At 41.6% G+C, this 19607-nt stretch overlaps 1 protein-coding gene across 1 annotated transcript in view; it reads right to left on the bottom strand.

The window, feature by feature from the left end:
- Window positions 1-19607, bottom strand: part of RYR3 (ryanodine receptor 3) — a 526048-nt gene that overhangs the window by 281294 nt on the left and 225147 nt on the right. Inside the window, exons 4-9 of the mRNA XM_042942518.1 lie at window positions 17986-18060; window positions 15611-15689; window positions 11475-11587; window positions 10504-10603; window positions 6584-6677; window positions 1648-1722 (exon numbers count right to left, since the gene is read on the bottom strand). Coding sequence (XP_042798452.1) covers window positions 1648-1722; window positions 6584-6677; window positions 10504-10603; window positions 11475-11587; window positions 15611-15689; window positions 17986-18060 — 536 coding nt within the window. The remainder of the gene's footprint in view (window positions 1-1647; window positions 1723-6583; window positions 6678-10503; window positions 10604-11474; window positions 11588-15610; window positions 15690-17985; window positions 18061-19607) is intronic.

Below are 19607 nucleotides of genomic sequence, written 5' to 3'. Positions count from 1 at the left end.
CAACAATGATGATGATCTTGGGACAAGACAACAATTTAATGCAACTGGAAGTCTGAGGCTTCCAATTTTTCCTTCACTCCTCTGAAGTTTCTTGATATATAAAAACACGTGAAAAGAATACCTTATAAGGAAAGCTCATTTCTGGGAAAACAAAGTCATCTCTGATGTGCTATCTCAACTCAAACATTCTACTACCACAAAGAATCCCATCTTTAAGAGAAATAGTAAAAATATTTGTGCAGTTTACACTTGCCAGGGAGAGGCAGAGAATAAAGAAGCGTGCGTGCGTGTGTGTGTGTGTGTGTGTGTATGTATTTGTGTTAGAAGGGGATACATTTTGTGGAAAAAAATAAAGCAAGGTTAGATGATTAAGGTAAGAGAGACCTCGTGTTTGAGTGGAAACCTTTCGATGGACCTACATCAAAATGTTGGCATTCAACAAAAGTCACCGTAAGTATTTGGGGAGCACTTATCTACTGAACAACTGAGCTCATTATCTTTTAAGTTAGAATAAAATCTCATGGTTATACCTCTGGGGAAATAAACAACCTTAACTGAAACTATATATACATACCTATTTTGACATTTTAAAGAAGTCCATTAAGCAAGAACCAAGGCTTAATTAATATCCTGAGAATGTGAGTATGTTATTGCAAGCATCTTAACAGGGCTGGGAGAGAATACAAATGCCCTGAACCAGCTAACAAGTGGGTGATCCTTAGAACCAGTATTCTTTAAACCAGAAACTTCCAAAGAGTTGTTCTCAGTAAAAAATTTAAATGTATCTGTGTGCATAAGTTCTAATATTTTCTTCTGATTTCTACGGATTAGCTTGAAGACTACCTTGGAGGCATATACCCTCACAAGAGAGACTTTCACAATGAATATATATTCAGGGAGAGACTGAGCAGGGAGCCAGTGGGAAAGGCTGACAAGGAAAACCAAACACCTTTCCCTCCTCTGTTATCCCAAGCAGTTCATCTCTAGCCTAACTTGCAATCCCTCTCAGCAAAATAACAGCCCAGAGATTACTGGATGCTGCTTTGTACTTTGATGTTTGGAGACCACATGTTTTTACTCAGGCACCCAGCTCAAGTGTCAGCCTCCTGTTTTTTCCACCCCAGGTACAAAATTGTTTCTGACAAGTCAGGTAAATACGGTTTTCCTCACTGCTACATTTGCAGTGATGCTTTAGTCTTCTCTACCTCCTGCCATCACAACCACTATTTCTGTCATTTAAAGCTAATGTTCCACTGGAGCCAACCATACTACTGAGAAGAGAAACACTAGCTGGGTTTCAGAGAATCTGTTCAAGAAAGCAAATGGGAGAAATACTTTGATGACTTTCAGCAGACATATCCAAGCTCACCTTTTATAAACCGGTCACTGCAAGGGCAGTAAGACCTGGGGGCTGGGTTCAGGGCAGCGAAGTCCTCTGGCTTCAGAGTGTGTGTGTGTGTGTGTGTGTGTGTGTGTGTGTTACTGTTGTTTGAAAACAAACTCAGGAAAATTTCAAAACTTAGCTCTGGGCCAAGGAACTTTTGAGAGTTTGCCAGGTGATGTGGAACAAATGAAGTATTTAAGAAAATGGAGAGTACAGGAAAAGAAAATAATCACGAAAAGAGCACCACCCAAACCCTCCATTACCTTATCCGAAGGGGTTCCACTCTCCACAGAGATCTGGCTCGTGTCCCAGCTCCCCCAGCTTCATAGAATATCCTCCTGTGAGCAGAGTTGGAGATTAGCTCCTCTGAGCTTGACACTGATCAGCACCCGGGGAGGGGACAGCTCCGGCAGAGATTTTTCAAACCCTGCCGCTTTTCTAAGCCCTCGTAGAGTCAGCAAAACTAAAAGCTGAGTCAAAGAGAAGAACAATTTCCCAGTCTCAACCTCTTAGGAGGGAAAAAAGGTGCTATGGGGGAGGGAACTGCTCACCACAGCAGATAATGGACACTCATGGACCGTCAGGGGTATGATGAAAAGGAACGTCTCCATTTGCACAGTCAAAATAGCCTAATCACTCACATAACCATCAGAACAGATACCAAATGCTCCAATTCTTTTAGGTTAAGCTCTTTGATGTAGTTTTCCATCTCTTAAAAAATGTATTTGTACTTTTAAAACATATATACAGTACAGTATGAATTCACTTCCATTATTCTAGGAAGTCCAGAACAAAGCTTTATGCTCAATTGCTATAGTGTCCATAATTTTATCACTGTGCTGTTGTCTCCTTTTCTCTATTAAAGATAATCTTTTGATGTATTTTTAAATAAAGTTTTTTATTTTGGAGCAATTTTAGGTTTACAAAAGTTGCAAAGACAGTAGAAAGAGGTGTATAGTTTCACTGTCTCCTAATGTTATCTATACTACACATAAATGTATATGCTACATTTGTAAAAACTAACAAACCAACATTGCTATGTCATCGCTAGCTAATCAAGGCTTGCCTTGGATTTCAGCAGTTTTTCCATTAATATTTATTTTCCCGTTCCAGGATCCAATCCAGGAATACCACAATGCATTTAGCTGTCCTGTCTCCCTTGTTTCCTCTGGCCTGTTCTTAGTCCCTCCTTATTTTCCATGACTTTGACAATTTTGAGGAGTAGTGGTCAGGTATTCTGCAAAATGTCCCTTGATTTGGGTTTGCTTGATATTTATCTGATGATCAGTAAACTCTATTTTTCAAGCCATACAATAGGGACCAACCTATCCATTTAAGTTAACTATCCTTGTTGAAGAGTATGTCTCATGAATAGTGGTCCCAGATTACCTGGTATACTGAATCCAGGCTCTTTTTGAGAATCTTGTGACCTTAGATCAAGACTGGTCGTTTAATTGCATTTAACTGCACTAATTTAAAATCCCACCTCCACCACAGAAGGTTTCTCTATACTACAACTGAATCACTCAAGCTCCCCGAGGATCTTGATCTAGATTTTGAGACAATAGGTAATCAGTAGAGATGAGGAGAAAATGGGCAATTATTATTTTTTTATCTGAATAAGTAACATCATTATGAGTTGGTTGAAAATAGTGGCTTGGGAGTTGGGCAGACCTCCGTCTGACTCTCTTAGGTGTGTGACCTTGTCAAGTCCCTTCACAGCTCTGTACGGAGCTTTGTTATCTATAAAATGAGCCTGATTCAGGACTTTAGTCACAGAAAGGTTGTGAAAAGGTAATGTGTTTTTTAAAGTAAAGGACATGCACAAAAATATTCATAGATGAATTTATCCAAAATTAAAAAAAAATTATTTATTTTTGAGAGAGACATAGAGCATGAGGGGGAGAGGGAAAGAGAGAGAGAGAGAGAGACAGAGACAGAGACAGAGACAGAGAATCTGAAGCAGGCTCCAGGCTCTGAGCTGTCAGCACAGAGCCCAACATGGGGCTTGAACTCACGAACCGTGAGATCACGACCTAAGCTGAAGTTGTACGCTTAACCGACTGAGCCACCCAGGCGGCCCCATCCAAATTTTGTTTAAATACAGATGTTATACGGGTGTCTGGGTGGCTCAGTCGGTTAAGCATCCAAGTCTTGATTTCGGTTCAGGTCATGATCTCATGACTCGTGAGTTCGAACCCCACCTCGGGCTCTGCACTTTCAGTGCAGAGCCTGCTTGGAATTCTCTTTTTCCCTCTCTCTCCATTCCTCCCTCACTTGTGTACTCTCTCTTCAAATAAACTTAAAAAAATTTTTTAAATACAGATATTTATGTCAAATATAGAATAACACATTACATGGCACAGAAACACTGAAATGTTATGTTAATAGTGGTTGCCTCTGGGTGGTGGGATTATAGAACACATTCTAAACCTTGTCCAAATGTATATGGAATCAGGAAACACACAGTAAATATTAAGAAAGAAATCCTGTGTGACTTGAGAGCTCTAACTGCCCAGGTGTCTCTGTGCCAAGCCTAGAATGGTAATGGCATTGCGCTGACCTCCTACTCACCCACACTTGCTGAGGTTTTCATTTATGTGTCTCCCCACTCAGGACTGGAAGTGTCTCTCGGGTGAAGAGGGTGGGAGCAGCTCACCCCAGGTCACAGGGTTACAGAATTCTCTCCCTCTGACATCTGAAGAATTCTGGAAGGTTAGTCCCTCCCACCTGGGAAACTTGAGGGCAGCCTGCTCCATTTAATCTTGTAAGGTTACAGAGGTTGAAACAACCTGTTCTTGTTCTATAAGACAATTACCCAAGGAGAAGTGTAGAGTGGGTGGTGAGCTGAGGCACTTTGAAAGCTTGGCTGACAGCTTAGCCTCAGCTTTAACAGGTTAAGTGACTTACCCCAGGGTGCTTGACAAGCCAGAGGCACAGCCAAAGACCAGATCTCAGAATGCTAGATTGTTACTCTACCCGGCCTGGTGCTTTCAGGCTTTAGAAGGAATAGAAATGATTTCCTCTCTAAAGTCAGCACCCTCACTCTGGAATCACCTGCACGCCTTCATGGCTGCTGGTGTCTTTTAGTGAATTCTTGATTCCCTATTCCTTTGTTGTCTCCCAGATTTCAGTATTCCTGGCCATCCTGGCCAGTTCTGAGGATTTTCCTGACACCACAAGACAATGACGAGGTTGCATCCTCTTTTGATTGAGACCCGCTGACACAGAATCTCAGGTTGTAGTATAATGAATAGCTGCTTACTCACCCCTTCATGCTTCCTTATGAAGGAAAGGGATAAGGCTATTTTACCTGTAAAATCTCCCCCCCCCCCCCAAATACGTATTAGATCCTGTAGAATCCTCAACCAAGGGAAGGTCACCTTTGTCTTATTTCAATGATGGCATGCATGCCTGCTTCAGGATGCCATTTGGGAAATTCCTCTCCATCTGTTTCACTCTTCCCAGCACCTCCTTTCAAATATTTGTACAGTCTTTCCTTTTCATCAGGCTCTTGTTAAAGTACTCGCCAGGAATGGCCACCAAAAGGTGGGCTTCTCCAAGCAGAGTTTCTGCCCAGGCTGCTACTAATTTGGTTCAAATTTAATGTGTGTGTGTTGGGGGTTGGTGGGCGGGGGGGAGGGCAGGTCAAGGGTCATGCACAAGGTTATCATTTCTTTTTTTCCAAATTCCCTTTCAAGAAGAACTGGAATAGGAAGAAAGAATGAGTTCAGATGTATTCCACCTTAGAGGTAGCTGACTGCAAAATTCCTAAAATTTCAGGTCTTTACCCACCTGCAAATCTTCCCTTTAGTGCAGAATATTTAAAAGATAGTACCTGGGCTATTGCATCATTTTACCATTTAAAATCAAGAAAAAGAAAATCACCATTGCATAGAATCACATGACATTATTTAGGGTAGGGAATCCTTAATTCTAAGGAAATTAGGTCAGCCTAACACCGTATCTCAGAGATAACTGTCAGTTAACTGGACCAATGCCAGGGAGGAAGTCAGTGAATTAATTAGCCACTTGCCACAGGTCTGTACTTTATGCGTCCTAGACAGTGTTCTGGGTCACATCTGGTTCCCATGGAGAGCTATTCAGAGGACAGAGCAAGTAGGAAGGGATTCAGCACAATAGGGATACATACTGCCAATGCATGGTTTCTAAGACACACATTAACATGTTTGAGCACACTGCTCTGCTCCTGAAGGTCCTTTTATAGTTCATCGGATCAGGAACAAGCACTGGTGGGAGTGTCAGCAGCCTGGCTTCTAAGCTGCCACCTGAAAGCAGCCGGTAAGTGACCTTTGGCAGGAGCCTGAGCTAGAGGATCTCTTAGTTGTGAGGACTTGATCCCATGTGTCAAATGAAGTAAAAGAAATGCAGTTAACAAGGTTCCCACAGGCAATTCACAAAAACATAGAATGTATTACCACTGGGAGATCACCCACTGCTGTCACAAATTCCACCTAATTTGGATCCAATTTTATTTTTTAATTATTTACCACGTTTCTATAGTTACAGGGGTCAAGCTTTTTGGACTCTGTTCCTTTGGTGATCAACAGGCTACCAAGGGACACTGCAGAATGAATTTAAGACCTGGATTAGTATCGTCTATCTCCTGGTTTTGAATTTTTGAAAAGAATTTGTTGAGGAGTTAAGCAGAGGATCACAGAAAGCATCACCCTCAGAAGTGTCATCTACATGTGTCCCTTGGCACCATCCCTGCTAAATCTAGCTCCTGTTGGATACTGTTATTTGGTTTCTCCAATCCTATTTAGTAATAAGCAAAATGAAATCACCAAACTCCACCTCAATTACTTAGCACCTGAGAGGGGAAAAAGAGAGATGATCTGCCTTTGAAGCGCCCAGTGAATGAGTTAAGCGCACAAACTCACTAGAAAGATTAGTGGGTGCTTCAATCTACAACGAATGCTACCAGAAACTCCTCAGAGAAGCACTTAAAGAAAATGAAGGCACTGGGAAGCATTACAGAACTGCTTGCCTAAGAAGCAACAGGTGTGGCCAGGTACTCCTGTGCTTGAGCTCCAGGGCACTGCCATTCCTGTTTTACAATACCACGTCTGGGTACAGTTGATGTCCACTGACCAAGGCTTACAGAATTCATCTGTGGATTAGTCTGAGTCACCCGAGACTGAAACACCTAGGAAAAGGATGATGCTATCGGCTTACCTGTGCTGGGAGTCATTCTGGTCTGTAGATGGTATCGTCAAACACTCATCATGACCATGGAAGAGACGTACTACATGCCCACCAAGTAGGTAACCTGTGAGAGAATTATATTCTACTATGAGCTGACGGGAAATTTAATAATGAGAACACCAGGTTTAAAAAGGATAAATTCACACAGCATTGAGTCAGTTATAGAAAACACCAAGAAAGAAGCATTTGGAAAATGGCAGATTCCATGAATTCTGGCCTCAGGAAGGAAAGACAACAAAGTCAAAATTCTTTGTTTTATTTGAGAGAGAGAGAGAGACAGAGAGAGAGACACAGACAGACACAGAGAGAGAGAGAGAGAGAGAGAGAGAGAGAGAGACAGAGACAGAGACTCCCAAATAGGCTCCACACACAGCACAGAACCCCATGTGGGGCTCGATCCCACAACCCTGGCATGATGACCCAAGCCAAAATCAAGAGAGTCGGAGGCTCAACCAACTGAGCCACCCAGGCGCCCCAAGAAAGTCAAAACAATTCTAACATCAAAAGTTAAATAGAATTTCAGAGATGAGCAAGTCCAACATCAAAATGTAGGGTGAAAAGTGTCGATTCACATCATTACAAGGAAAATTATGTTGCTAGTATTAGGAAGGGAAGGATTTTCTAGTTGCTTAGGATGAAAATACATCCAACACAAAATTCCTGGATAAGCTCTTACAATCTTGATGTGTCCGTTTTGTGGCAAAATCCCAATCAAATTGCAGCCATGGGGAATAAAGAGGAAGCTGGGAAGGAGATCAGCAAACTGTTACTAAGAGCTGTCGTCTTCTCTAAAGAAGACATCCAGATGGCCAACAGGCACATGAAAAGATGCTCAACATCGCTCCTCATCAGGGAAATACAAATCAAAACCACACTCAGATAGCACCTCACACCAGTCAGAGTGGCCAAAATGAAGAAATCAGGAGACTATAGATGCTGGAGAGGATGTGGAGAAACGGGAACCCTCTTGCACTGTTGGTGGGAATGCAAACTGGTGCAGCCGCTTTGGAAAACAGTGTGGAGGTTCCTCAGAAAATTAAAAATAGACCTACCCTATGACCCAGCAGTAGCACTGCTAGGAATTTACCCAAGCGATACAGGAATACTGATGCATAGGAGCACTTGTACCAAATATTTATAGCAGCACTCTCAACAATAGCCAAATTGTGGAAAGAGCCTAAATGTCCATCAACTGATGAATGGATAAAGAAATTGTGGTTTATATACACAATGGAGTACTACGTGGCAATGAGAAAGAATGAAATATGGCCCTTTGTAGCAACGTGGATGGAACTGGAGAGTGTGATGCTAAGTGAAATAAGCCATACAGAGAAAGACAGATACCATATGGTTTCACTCTTATGTGGATCCTGAGAAACTTAACAGAAACCCATGGGGGAGGGGAAGGAAAAAAAAAAAAGGTTAGAGTGGGAGAGAGCCAAAGCATAAGAGACTCTTAAAAACTGAGAACAAACTGAGGGTTGATGGGGGGGGGGGGGGGTGGGAGGGAGGGGAGGGTAGGTGATGGGTATTGAAGAGGGCATCGTTTGGGATGAGCACTGGGTGTTGTATGGAAACCAATTTGACAATAAATTTCATATATTAAAAAAAACATATATATAAAAAAAGAGCTGTCTTAGGGGAAGCTGGCTTTCGAATGCATTTGACAGACACAGATAAAATCTGGATGCCCATCCCACAGCACCAAGGGGTGGCAAAATGACATTCCAGTATCCCACAGTGGGTGAGCCACTACCGATAAGCACTTAGCTTTCAGCATAAGGAATCTCAATAGCCACAGAGTTCCAAGATGTATGGGAAACAATGAGCTTCAAGTGCATGATGACCCATTAGTGTTCAAATAAATTCTGAGCCTTAATTCAAAAAACATACTAGGAGCAGGACTCTAGTCTGAGGTCTACTTGTACGAAGAAAGCAAAATTTGTAAGTTTGTTATCACTTTGGGTAAAAAAAATTCTCTAGGCCAGTCTGATCTCAGGAGACATATGGACTTAATATATGTTCAATGTCTGCATCAGGACTTACAAAAAAAAAAATCACACAGCTATATCATCTAGGGACTACCGAAGTATTCTGGGTGTTGAATTAACAGTAAGAAAGAGAAACATGCCAAAGGAGAAAGGGCTGTTTATCAACGTATTTTGTACAGGGACAGTGTGATATTCCATTGTTAACTTTTTTTTAACCAGGCGTGGCAAGTTCTTCTTAAACTTTCCTTGAATATTCACAAATCCTTCCCCAATTTTCCTCTACCTTACTATACTAAGAGTTTTACTTGTACAACCTCTTTTGCATTAAAATGATTCATGATATACTGTAGGGTAAATCTTAACAGCCAATTTATTTCAAAAAATTAAAATCTTCCATGATCATGCTCTTGATTAACCTCTCGGTCATCTCATGATGGTGAGGCCACGCCCCATTTGGATCTATCCTTTGCAGTCCTCAGGCTCCTCCAATCAATATTCTATTCACACAGAAAATCGCCAAGTGCTGGTGCATTATGGCTCTTCCTAATTGAAATCTATGAGGGCAATATTCAGGAAAGAAGGGTCATGAGGAGGATCACTTATGCTCTCAGGGCTGAAGTGGGCTTCTCACCAGGGGATGCTGAGAGGGCATTTTCTGCAGGGCCAGATGACTCAGGTGATGAGCTTTCCAGGCTAAATTACAAGGGCACTCAAAACTTCGATAAGGACCTTTATTATGTGATTTGCAAACACTCCTTAATTAATCTCCACAAGTTGTCTGTTGGGACCGGGAAATAATTTTATTCCTCCAGTGAAAACAAAAAATATGGAGAAGAGTCAGTCAAGACTCTTCCTTCAAGAAGACTGAACCCCAGTTTCTTGATTTCTTACAGAAAGGCATTAACAACAGACTCAGGGTGGTGAGTTAGTTTCGTTGTAAAAGAAGAGGGCTAAGCATAGCCTGCCTTTTTAAAGCCTTCCACGAGTTGCGGACAGAGTTAAAAATCTGTCATTTCCTGACTATTCGGCTACAACACGATGCCTTCTAAAACTGGAGCATTGCCTTGACACCCTTAGGTTTCCCTCTATTTTCAAACATGTCATCATAGAAGGGCATTCCCAGTTTGAAACTACTGGGCTCAAGATTAAAAATCGGATTAAAGCCACGGTAGGAGTATCTCTTTAAAATTCTGATCTTGCTGTAAGGTGCCAAAATGTAATATGATAACCTACAGGGTCACTGGCATTTGATTATTCTGCTCAGCTGCAATACTACCCATGGATAAGGTAAGGCCAGTATATTAATTCTGTAACTTGAAAGGTGCATTGACTTTGCCGGCTCCAAGAAATAGGATATGTTGAACAAACTTTGAGGATCTTACTTCCAAGGGAAGAATAAAACACTGAGAACATTTTGTTATTGTGAAATGGCCCTGCAAAAACACAAGTAGAAACAAATGACCAAACACACTTTTATTATAGAGAAAGTCCTTCTTCCACCTGTCTGGAGAGATAGTAACAGTATCACCTTCTTGGCAAATAATCTCTTCCAAGACTGAAGTGGCTGGGACCTATACACTGATAACTAGTAACCATAAATGAAAATGAGAAGTCAGCAGGAGAGGAAAAGTACATATCCAAATCCTGCATGCATAAGTACTAAAACAATGGTGGGCTCTAAAGGATTAAAAGATGTTGTCAGGAATGTCCATGTAATCAGAAATCAGGACAGAAAATAATCCACACCCACATCAGAGAAAGACATTCAGGTGGACTAAAATAATGCTAGCTGTGCAGCAAGGCATTAGGTAGGAGCTGGGAAGCAGCAGAAAATGTCAATATATACAGCTCAAGACAGACTGGAAGCTGAGGGCTGAATGCATATTAAAAAAAGCACACCTTCTTCGATGCTACTTCCTGAGCACGTGGGATGTACATTCCAGAGTGTTTGCATAAAAGAGGCATCCACTTGTATGTTCCCATTTGATACGGAGAGATGCTGCAGCAGAAACAGAAATGAGACATCCTTTAAATAACCGGCCTGGTCCTGGCAGAAGCAGCTCACCTAAAACCGCAAGGATTGAGTTAAAGAATCTCACTGTCATCAGGCTCTTTCTGCATAGCCTGTGGGAGACTGCTACACCCAATCCAGAAGCATGCTTCAAAGGGGGACACTTCCTTCAGGGAAGAGGAAGTTTTCTGCCACAGAGGAGGCAGACAAGTGTTGACTTCATCCCCTCAGCTGGATCCCCGATTCAACAGGAAGTCATACAATGTCTGTTCTTGCTGGGAGAAGAGAATTCACAAATGGGAACAATTACTCCAGCATTTGTTCTAGGCAAAGTAAAATCTGCTGGCAAGACGGGTGCTGAGAAGCTTAAAAACTTATCTCTAGACACTTCTCTGATATTCAGACACCCGAGGGAGCCTAACACTCATCCCCAGGTGCAAAATCTCACCGTCATCTTTCAACCACTGTGACATCCCATTTGCCGAAAGCATTTTAAATTCTCCATTCCTCCAACATAAGCTTATTTTCCTAGATCCTATTCTTTTTGGCTGGTTCACTGGACAAGAACTAAACCATGTGAGAAATTCAGAGTAATAGTAGCTCACGTTGGTTTTCTCAGAAAGTGCTCAGGGCATTTTGGCAGAGTTCGATGGGCCCAGTATCTTACTCTGAAAGGATAACTAACAGTTAAATTCCAGGCCCCATGAGAATGTGACAAAGGAGAGAATCCAACCACCTCTCCAGTACACCACGTACAAGTTTAACCTACCCATCCTATTGTGGCTCAGTTCGCCTTGGCCATTACTTCCTAAAGGAAAATATTCTAGAAATGAAAAGATGCCTGGTAGGAAGTACTTACAAGGTATCTTTCAGAGGACACGCTGACGAGGATGAGGTCATCACCAATTCGAACTTTCTCTCCCTCGGATCTCTGTTTGGAAGCAGGATGTATGGTCCACCAACAGGCTTCTCCTACATAAATGCTCCTTGAGTTAGTCATTGCTTCATGGAAACCAGTGTCCCTAAGTCAGTCCCTCATTCTCCTTTCTCCTGAGAACAATCCCTCAAGCACACATGTGCAAACTCCAGACCTCAGTTTCTATTTAGCCCCATACCTGCTCGACTGTCTTATCATTTTCATTTTTTCCAGTGACAGGAAAACAGAGTTTGGGAGAGAGTATTGGAATCCAGAAACTACAGAAGCTTTTGAGTATTTTTTTTTTTTTTAATTTTTTTTTCAACGTTTTTTATTTATTTTTGGGACAGAGAGAGACAGAGCATGAACGGGGGAGGGGCAGAGAGAGAGGGAGACACAGAATCGGAAACAGGCTCCAGGCTCCGAGCCATCAGCCCAGAGCCTGACGCGGGGCTCGAACTCACGGACCGCGAGATCGTGACCTGGCTGAAGTCGGACGCTTAACCGACTGCGCCACCCAGGCGCCCCGCTTTTGAGTATTTTTAATACATATAGAAAAATGTTTTCATCATAGGTACTTACAAATCTTTAAGAACTGACTTCATGGGTCTACTGGCTACTTACACACTTTTATTTTTTGCCATACTCTCCCTGAAATTCTACTGAAACGTGAGTAATTCTACTTAAAACATCAGAGATTTTCAAAAGGCCTGAATCTACAAAGACTCAGACAATAGGTGAGAAGTTCATAGCAAAGAAGGAAAATGGACAATTTGGCAAAAGGAAAGCAGACAGATGCTTTCAGCATAGACAAGCTAACACCCAAGTCCTTAAGTAAGAAAAGGGAGAAGTTGATCTCAAGAAATAAGGTCATCCCTACTTTGAATTTCTCAGGAAGTCTCTGGAATGGGAGATAAGTTACTTGCGAAGGTAGCAACAGAAGATGGGCTTGAAAGCAGGAGAATTGGCTAAAAGCTATAAAGGAACTTTTATCACCTGGCATCCTTCTCTATACCCAGCACAGCCAGATGACCCCTCCTTCTCTACCCTACAGAAGATTAAGAGTTAAATCCATGCAATGACCAACCATCAAAGTTACGGTTTTGTAATATCAAGCACTGTCAAACAAGAAAGTAAAAACTATTGCTAAAAATAGAGAATCGTTAACATTTTATGCCCTGATTAGTAAAGCCCCAGCTCCTTTCCCTGGGCCTCTATTCCTCATACACCAGCTGTGATCCTAAGTCTTCTCCTCACCTCAAATCCAAGGATTCCTCTTTAGGGAAGCCCAACCACCCAAGATAAAAAATACTATTGTCTGGGCATCTCCAGTGAAATGCGTAATCCTTGACCAATTACCCAAAAGTAAGGCTTAACAGATGGCAAGCCACAGCCACACATTCAGGGCTTCCGGTCAGCTTTACTGCCTTGACCTAAACATGAAAGGACACCAAGGATCACCTGACATCTGAGCCAAGTCACTAACATGAATGAGAAGAACAAAATAAACACTGGGCAAAGGGACTTGGAGAAAACAAAGATTATGGAGAGTCAAAGAAAACTTTTAAAAATTCATATAATTAATCATATCAGATAAGAAAAAGTGTCATTCATGAAATGGCAATGAAAGTGTCCAGGAATGATCCCTTTGGAGAAAAACCCTTGTATCTTGAAAGAGAGAGAAAGAAACAAGAGACTTTTAGGATAAAGTTGAAAAACTCTCCCAAAAATAATGAAGAGAGGGGCACCTGGGTGGCTCAGTCAGTTAAGCATCCGACTTTGGCTCAGGTCATGATCTCGTGGTTCACGAGTTTGGGCCCCGTGTTGGGCTCTGTGCTGACTGCTCAGAGTCTGGAGCCTGCTTCAGATTCTGTGTCTCCCCCTCTCTACCCCTCCCCTGTGCATGCTCTGTCTCTGTCTCTCAATAATAAATGTTTGAACGTTTTTAAAAAAAAGAATGAAGAGAAACATTAGAAATAGGAGTAAAGAGATAATCAGAAAACCAATCTACCAGATTTTCAGAAAGCAGGAACAGAGAAAACAAAGTGAGGAATTAATGAAGAAATAGTATTAAACATTCCCCAAAGCTGGAAGGCAAGCATTCAGACTGAAAAAGCCCACAGAGTCCCTACCACAGTGAAGAGAGACTCACAAAAGGGTCCATTCTTGTGAGACTTGGAACAAAAAGGATCCATGCCCAAACACATCACTGTGGAATTTTAGACAGAAGGGCAAAAGAGAAGATTTAAGTAGCGCTCAGAAAATATAAACAGGTCATACACAAAGGATTGAGAATCTGAATGTAGGTATCTCAGTAGCCAGGCCTTAAGCTAGAAGAAAATGAAGAAAGCCTTCAAGATGCAGAGGAAAAATTTATTTCCAATGTAGAATACTATGAATTACTTGTGAAGCATGATTTAAACTTCTTAGTTGATGATTTACCTCCCATGGATCTTTTCTGTAAAAGCTACTGGATAATGGGCTCCACCAAAGTGACGTGGTAAACCAATGAGGGAGAAAAACATGAGATCCAGGAAACATGGAATCTAGGAGAGAGGCCAAGGACATCTCCTAGATGACGGTGGATGTTTCTATAAGAGGACACTGATAGAACAGCCAATATGATTGAATCCCATGAGGGGAAAGTTTCAGTTCTATAGAACAGTTTGAAATGAATGAGCGATTGGGTCACAGAAAATAAAGCAAACGATTCTCTCAAAAAGCCTAAAGTTATTCTACCACTGTCAGCAGAATGAACGTATAGGACTTTTCCCATTACATGCTCTAAGACTGACAGCTGGTTTATATATAGTGGCCAACTTACAATCAGTGAGTGTGGCATTTCACTGATTTTGTAATTATCAGCAAAGGTGGACAATACCTTAGAGGAAATTATATTTTAAGAATAACACTTTAGCTGAAAACAAAGCAACCTCAAATCAAATGCAAGTATAATCTCATTTTAAGAGAAAAAGCATCATGGAGCCCACTCTTGTGCTTTGTACAAAAATGAGAAGAAGTGGAGAGGCAGGGCTTCTCCTCAGGAATTCTCAGATATCCCTGAGCACAATGCAGAGATGGCAGGCACACATCGTTAAAACTTCATTTTTTTCCCCCTAGATCTGTAAAATCAGACAATCTGGATCATTCCCTTATGAACTGACACAATTTTGGAACAACATGTAATTTTGCCCTTTGGCTACCCAACAATGGAACTTCCTGTCATGGTATGAAAGATTGTATTCAAATTAGACTCTTCCTGCAGTGTGACCTAGGATGTTTTCTCTTCTCTGGCCTTTGTTCCTATCCTTTTTCCAGGCCTGGGGTTTCTGCTTTAGAGCAGGTTCTACCCAACCTTCTTCCAGCAAATTCTCATTCAGTTTGAGCTAACCTGAAGTAATTTCTGCCATTTGCAACCAAGAATCCTGATTGATACATAGCCCAACCTGTAAGTGGAGCAGATATTCCATATACATTGTCCTTGAAGGATGGTCATATTACCTATGAATATCTCCAGCCACACTGAGCACCCTACATCCCAGGGCCAGCTGCTATGTTGCTGGATAATTGCAGATATGGCAAAGTAGTTTTTTTCATTGAGGTGAAATGTGTTTCCTTTCAACTTCTATCCCACTGCTCCACTGGTCTATGGAATAACCCACAGCAAGTCAGACCCTTCTGTGACACCGTAACTATTAAGTATGTATAGTTATGTTGGTCCTCTCTTCTTCATTTCTGGTTTCCAGGGAGAATCTGCATCATGGTCACCACCTTTCTTAGCATCCACCTCCTGACTGTCAGCATTTTTGACTGACCTCAAAACACAACAAAACACAAGCCAATGTTTCCCAAAGTATGTGACTGTGGCGAAAGCATTATGTTGTCCTTCATTCTTAGTTACTATGTCTCCATCACACGTTGTTTCTTTCTTATTCCCCTAAATTTTATCAGACCTATTTCTTGACCCCACTGGTTGCTTGGTTTGGAATCCCCAATGAAGAACTTATTATTCAGTATCCTTCTCAAAAGCCCTTAGCCCAAGACCCAAGTGAACAGGAGATCTGGGAACGTTGACTTACCTGTGGCATGTTCCCGTAGACCTACATCAAAGGCAAGTTTATCTGTCTGGGATCTTGATGTGGTCAAACATGTTAGATACTGTGAAACAAGAGCAGATGCTAGTGAAGTCATACTCTTCTATCAGGTCTTGGCATCTCACCACTAGTTGGCTTCCAGTTGTCAATTTCAATACTGAACTACTGTATAAAGGGCTCATTTACTGTATTCAATGGTATAACACATTTGAGATATACTTTTAATAGTATATTTAAAATCTCAAAGATGTTCTTCTCTGGTGACCCAGTGATTTAACTTATAGGACTATATGCAACAGATATAAGTTTGAAATTAATATTTCAAACATATTTAATATGCTTTAGTTCAAAGATACTGAGAAACTTTTAAATTGGAGACAATATAAATGGAACGTCTACAACCAACAATAACGGAAAAGTTAATAAACTTTGGTCCTTCATTTTATGAAATATGTTACCATTAAGAGTATTTATCCAGAGTGTGTAATAGCATGGAACATATGCAAAACAGCACAAGTAACAGGTACACAAAACTTAAATGTCTGGCAACCAGGCTAAAAGGAATTACACCAAAATGATATCTGAAGTTCTCTTTGGACAGTGAGATGGACCATGATGATTCTCCTACTTCTATTTATTTTGGTTTTCAAACTTTCTATGAGCTTCAGAACTTCTCAATCTGTATGGGATCCCCCCCTGCCCCGAACCCCTGCCACCGATTATAAAAATGCATGTGCATGTAAAACTTAACATTGATATTTAAAATAACTTAATAATGGAAAAAAGCCATGGCCTGTTCCTTGCCCCTTTACTGGCAGGCACAGTGGCTGATCTTAGAATCAAACTGGTTGGCAGATATGCACTTGAAATGTGGTTTCTGAGTTCTACTTCTACTTCTCTGCAACAGATAAATGGAGAATCATTGCATTGTCCAAAATCCTCTGTCACAGGCTTCATTCTCAGAGCTACTCCTAAAAAGAACTAGCTAGTAGAGAGTTTATGTTAACTGTGAATCCAAATTTTTCTGGGCCTGGGGGACAGTAAATATAATAATAAATCACATAATCCTTCACATCTCTACCATGCTTTTAGCCCAAGTTGTCAAAGCCATGAGAGGCGTGCTGTTTGAGGTTTTGTTTAGTCTGTTCAGGTAGGAAAAGAGAGGTATTAAGGTTTTATTTACCCTATGGATAAGCACCAGATTCTGAAAGATACATGATCCCATCTCAGTTCTAGACATCATCAGGATACAAAGTTTCCCCACCCTCTAAATGTCCCCATCTCCTGCTCCTATAACCTTCCATTTGGTCACTTTTGTTCTCTGTCCTCTGCCATGAAAGACTACAACAGAAGAATGTTCAGGCTGAAAAGGTCAACTTCTTACCGCTCCTCAGGAAGAAAAAAAAAAAAGCCGCCATAAATAAATTATTTAAGAGCCAGCTGCAGCTCCTGCTGCCAATCTGACAGTTCAAGCTTTGAGATGAACTGTGAGCATACTGCAGGTGTAAATGTGTGAAAACGAAGTCTTGAATTAATGTAACATTTTCCACTTGGGCCAGAGAAAGAAGACGAGCCTCCCTTACACTGATACAAGTGACGATGAGCAATACAGGGATGGAAGCAAACAGGATTAGAGCTGGCACGTGTTACATTCGACTGAGATCACCATAGTCTCCTTAACGTGCCCTGCAAAAGTTCTACAGTATCCAGATTTTTCTAATTATATTTACTTAAAACTTGAACACTTTTTCTCATGTTACACTGAGTTAGCACCATTTTGGTTAGTTCCGGTCCCAGACCCCTAATTAGTTACAGCTCAATGAGCTTTCTGTGACGGCTTTGCTCCTTATCTTCCTACAGCCTCTGGATTAACATAATACCTTCCAATTATTCCAGGACTGAAGGCAATGGATACCATCCCATTTCCGTTAGCTAGCAGAAGTGTAGAAATTTCATAAAAATCTAATTTGATTTTTCTTCTCTGTTGGTTACCCTTATATGCTTAACGAATTATTTCATGGTTTATTTCTTCATCAGTTGAACAAATATTTATTGAGCATCTAGTATGAGGCACTGTCCTTGATAGGGTTAGGTTTAGTTAAATTAAAAAAAGAAAAGACAAGGTCCTTTTTCTTCCCAGAGTGGGGAGGAGAGTGGTTAGACATTAGGCAAATACCTAATTGCAAAATGAGTAAGTTATATGAAGAAAATGCAAAACAATAGTGTGCTCTAATTATTTACATTCCAAATTACTTGTGTGTTAACATAATCTAGATGCTTGTTGGTTTCCTATACTTCCTCCCCTCTTCATCTTTTTCCTCCTCCTCGAATGGTGAAAGCGGACATCCAGATGTGCTTACCATTCCGCTGAAGGAGTGCCGCAGGAGAATCGCGTGGCCATATAGCAGGGTCCTGTGGCCACCCCCTTGTGCTGCCTGTGGGGAAGGACAAGGAAAAATGTCGGCACGGGCCGCTTGTGGCCCCCTCTAGAGCAAAGCAGGACAAGAATTCTGAAAGACAGACTACAAAGAAAGACCCACTGCAAAGCTCCCCAAGAATTCATTCTAGAAGCGAGTGGCCAGCCTATGGGCGAGGGGGAGACTGGTGACCACAGCCATGCAACATCCTTGGGAGAGGGTGTGTAGGGCCAAATCTGTTCTTAGAAAAGTCCCCTGCCCAGGATGAGCAGAAACCCGAGCTGTTCTACCAGAGAAGCGTGTAAATGAGATAGGTACTGCTTACCTTCCTTTGAAACTTCTCAGAAGCATTCGAGAGTGAGAGAGAGAAACAAATGTAACTATAGCCTAGCGACAGAAAGGCAGCTTGGGGGACAGGCATATGGTCACATTCTGTGCCCTGTGGTCTTTTCCCTTCAAGGCATGTGGCCTTCTGCCCAATCATTTAAAGGGGTCCTATTTACCCAGATCTCACCATTGCAGACAGCTCTGAAATGCAGGACTTTCAAAGGGCAACCAGCAGTGCAGAAATGGACCCATCAGCTGCAGGACCATCTCGGTACCTTCTCTGCCACCCCAGGTAGCTCCACTTTGGCTGTTCACTCAGTGGCAACCCACCCAGTGGGAGAGGCACAAGCAAAGAGACAACTCAACATAAAGCTGCTGTGTCTGCTTCTTTTTCCCTTCATCTGTCTGATTCACCCACCACGGTCTGAACCCAACAGTACATGATAGGAGACAAAACTATTATTTATTGTCGTTATTCCTGAGTTGGTAACATGACAACATTGAAATCCACAAAGAAGTCCTAGAATTTGTTGGTATCCGCTTTTTCGACCTTTTGCCTAAATCCCTTCCCCATCCTATTACCCTGCCCTGAGACACAGTCAAATAATTTTGATCACACATACCCCTTAGGAAAAGATGTTTCAGCATAGGACCCCATCCCTAAATATGCACAAAAAACATCCAAAGCCTGAGATGAAAGTTAATCATAACGAGAAATTCTAACATTTTCCTTCTATATGCCAAGAGCACCTCTTAGGCACCGAATATTATTTAGACCTGCACACCAGCAACCACAGGGGCTAGTGTGAGGTGTGGTCATCTCCTGTGCCTACCCTCCCTCAGAGCAATGAGCAAAGAAGGCAAAAGCCGGTGGTATGGAGAGAAGGCACAGGTCTGAATAATAAGGTCTGGAGTAATTTTATTTCAACTCTATTTGGATTAAAAGAATTGCTCTGTTGAAGAGATAACTTTTCATGTCATACCAGGAGCCTAAAGAAAAGAAAAATGATAGACGGGGTATCATGTTTTTTAAAAAGCTGATAAGTATATAAAAAGGTGGCTGCACTTTCCTCACAACTGCAGAGATATTTAAGGGCTCCCCAGACCTTAATATGGTGGAGCAACGAAATGTTCTTTGTACTATTTCCGAATTGCTCAAAATCATTCAAACTAACTTTAGTTGCTGTATTTCCAAATGCGTCAACAGCTACGTTAAAAGGAGTCACACCCAATCATTT

The sequence above is a fragment of the Panthera leo genome, chromosome B3 (assembly GCF_018350215.1).
Source record: "Panthera leo isolate Ple1 chromosome B3, P.leo_Ple1_pat1.1, whole genome shotgun sequence".
Lineage (NCBI taxonomy): Eukaryota > Metazoa > Chordata > Mammalia > Carnivora > Felidae > Panthera > Panthera leo.
This window is presented reverse-complemented; position numbering and strand designations above follow the sequence as displayed.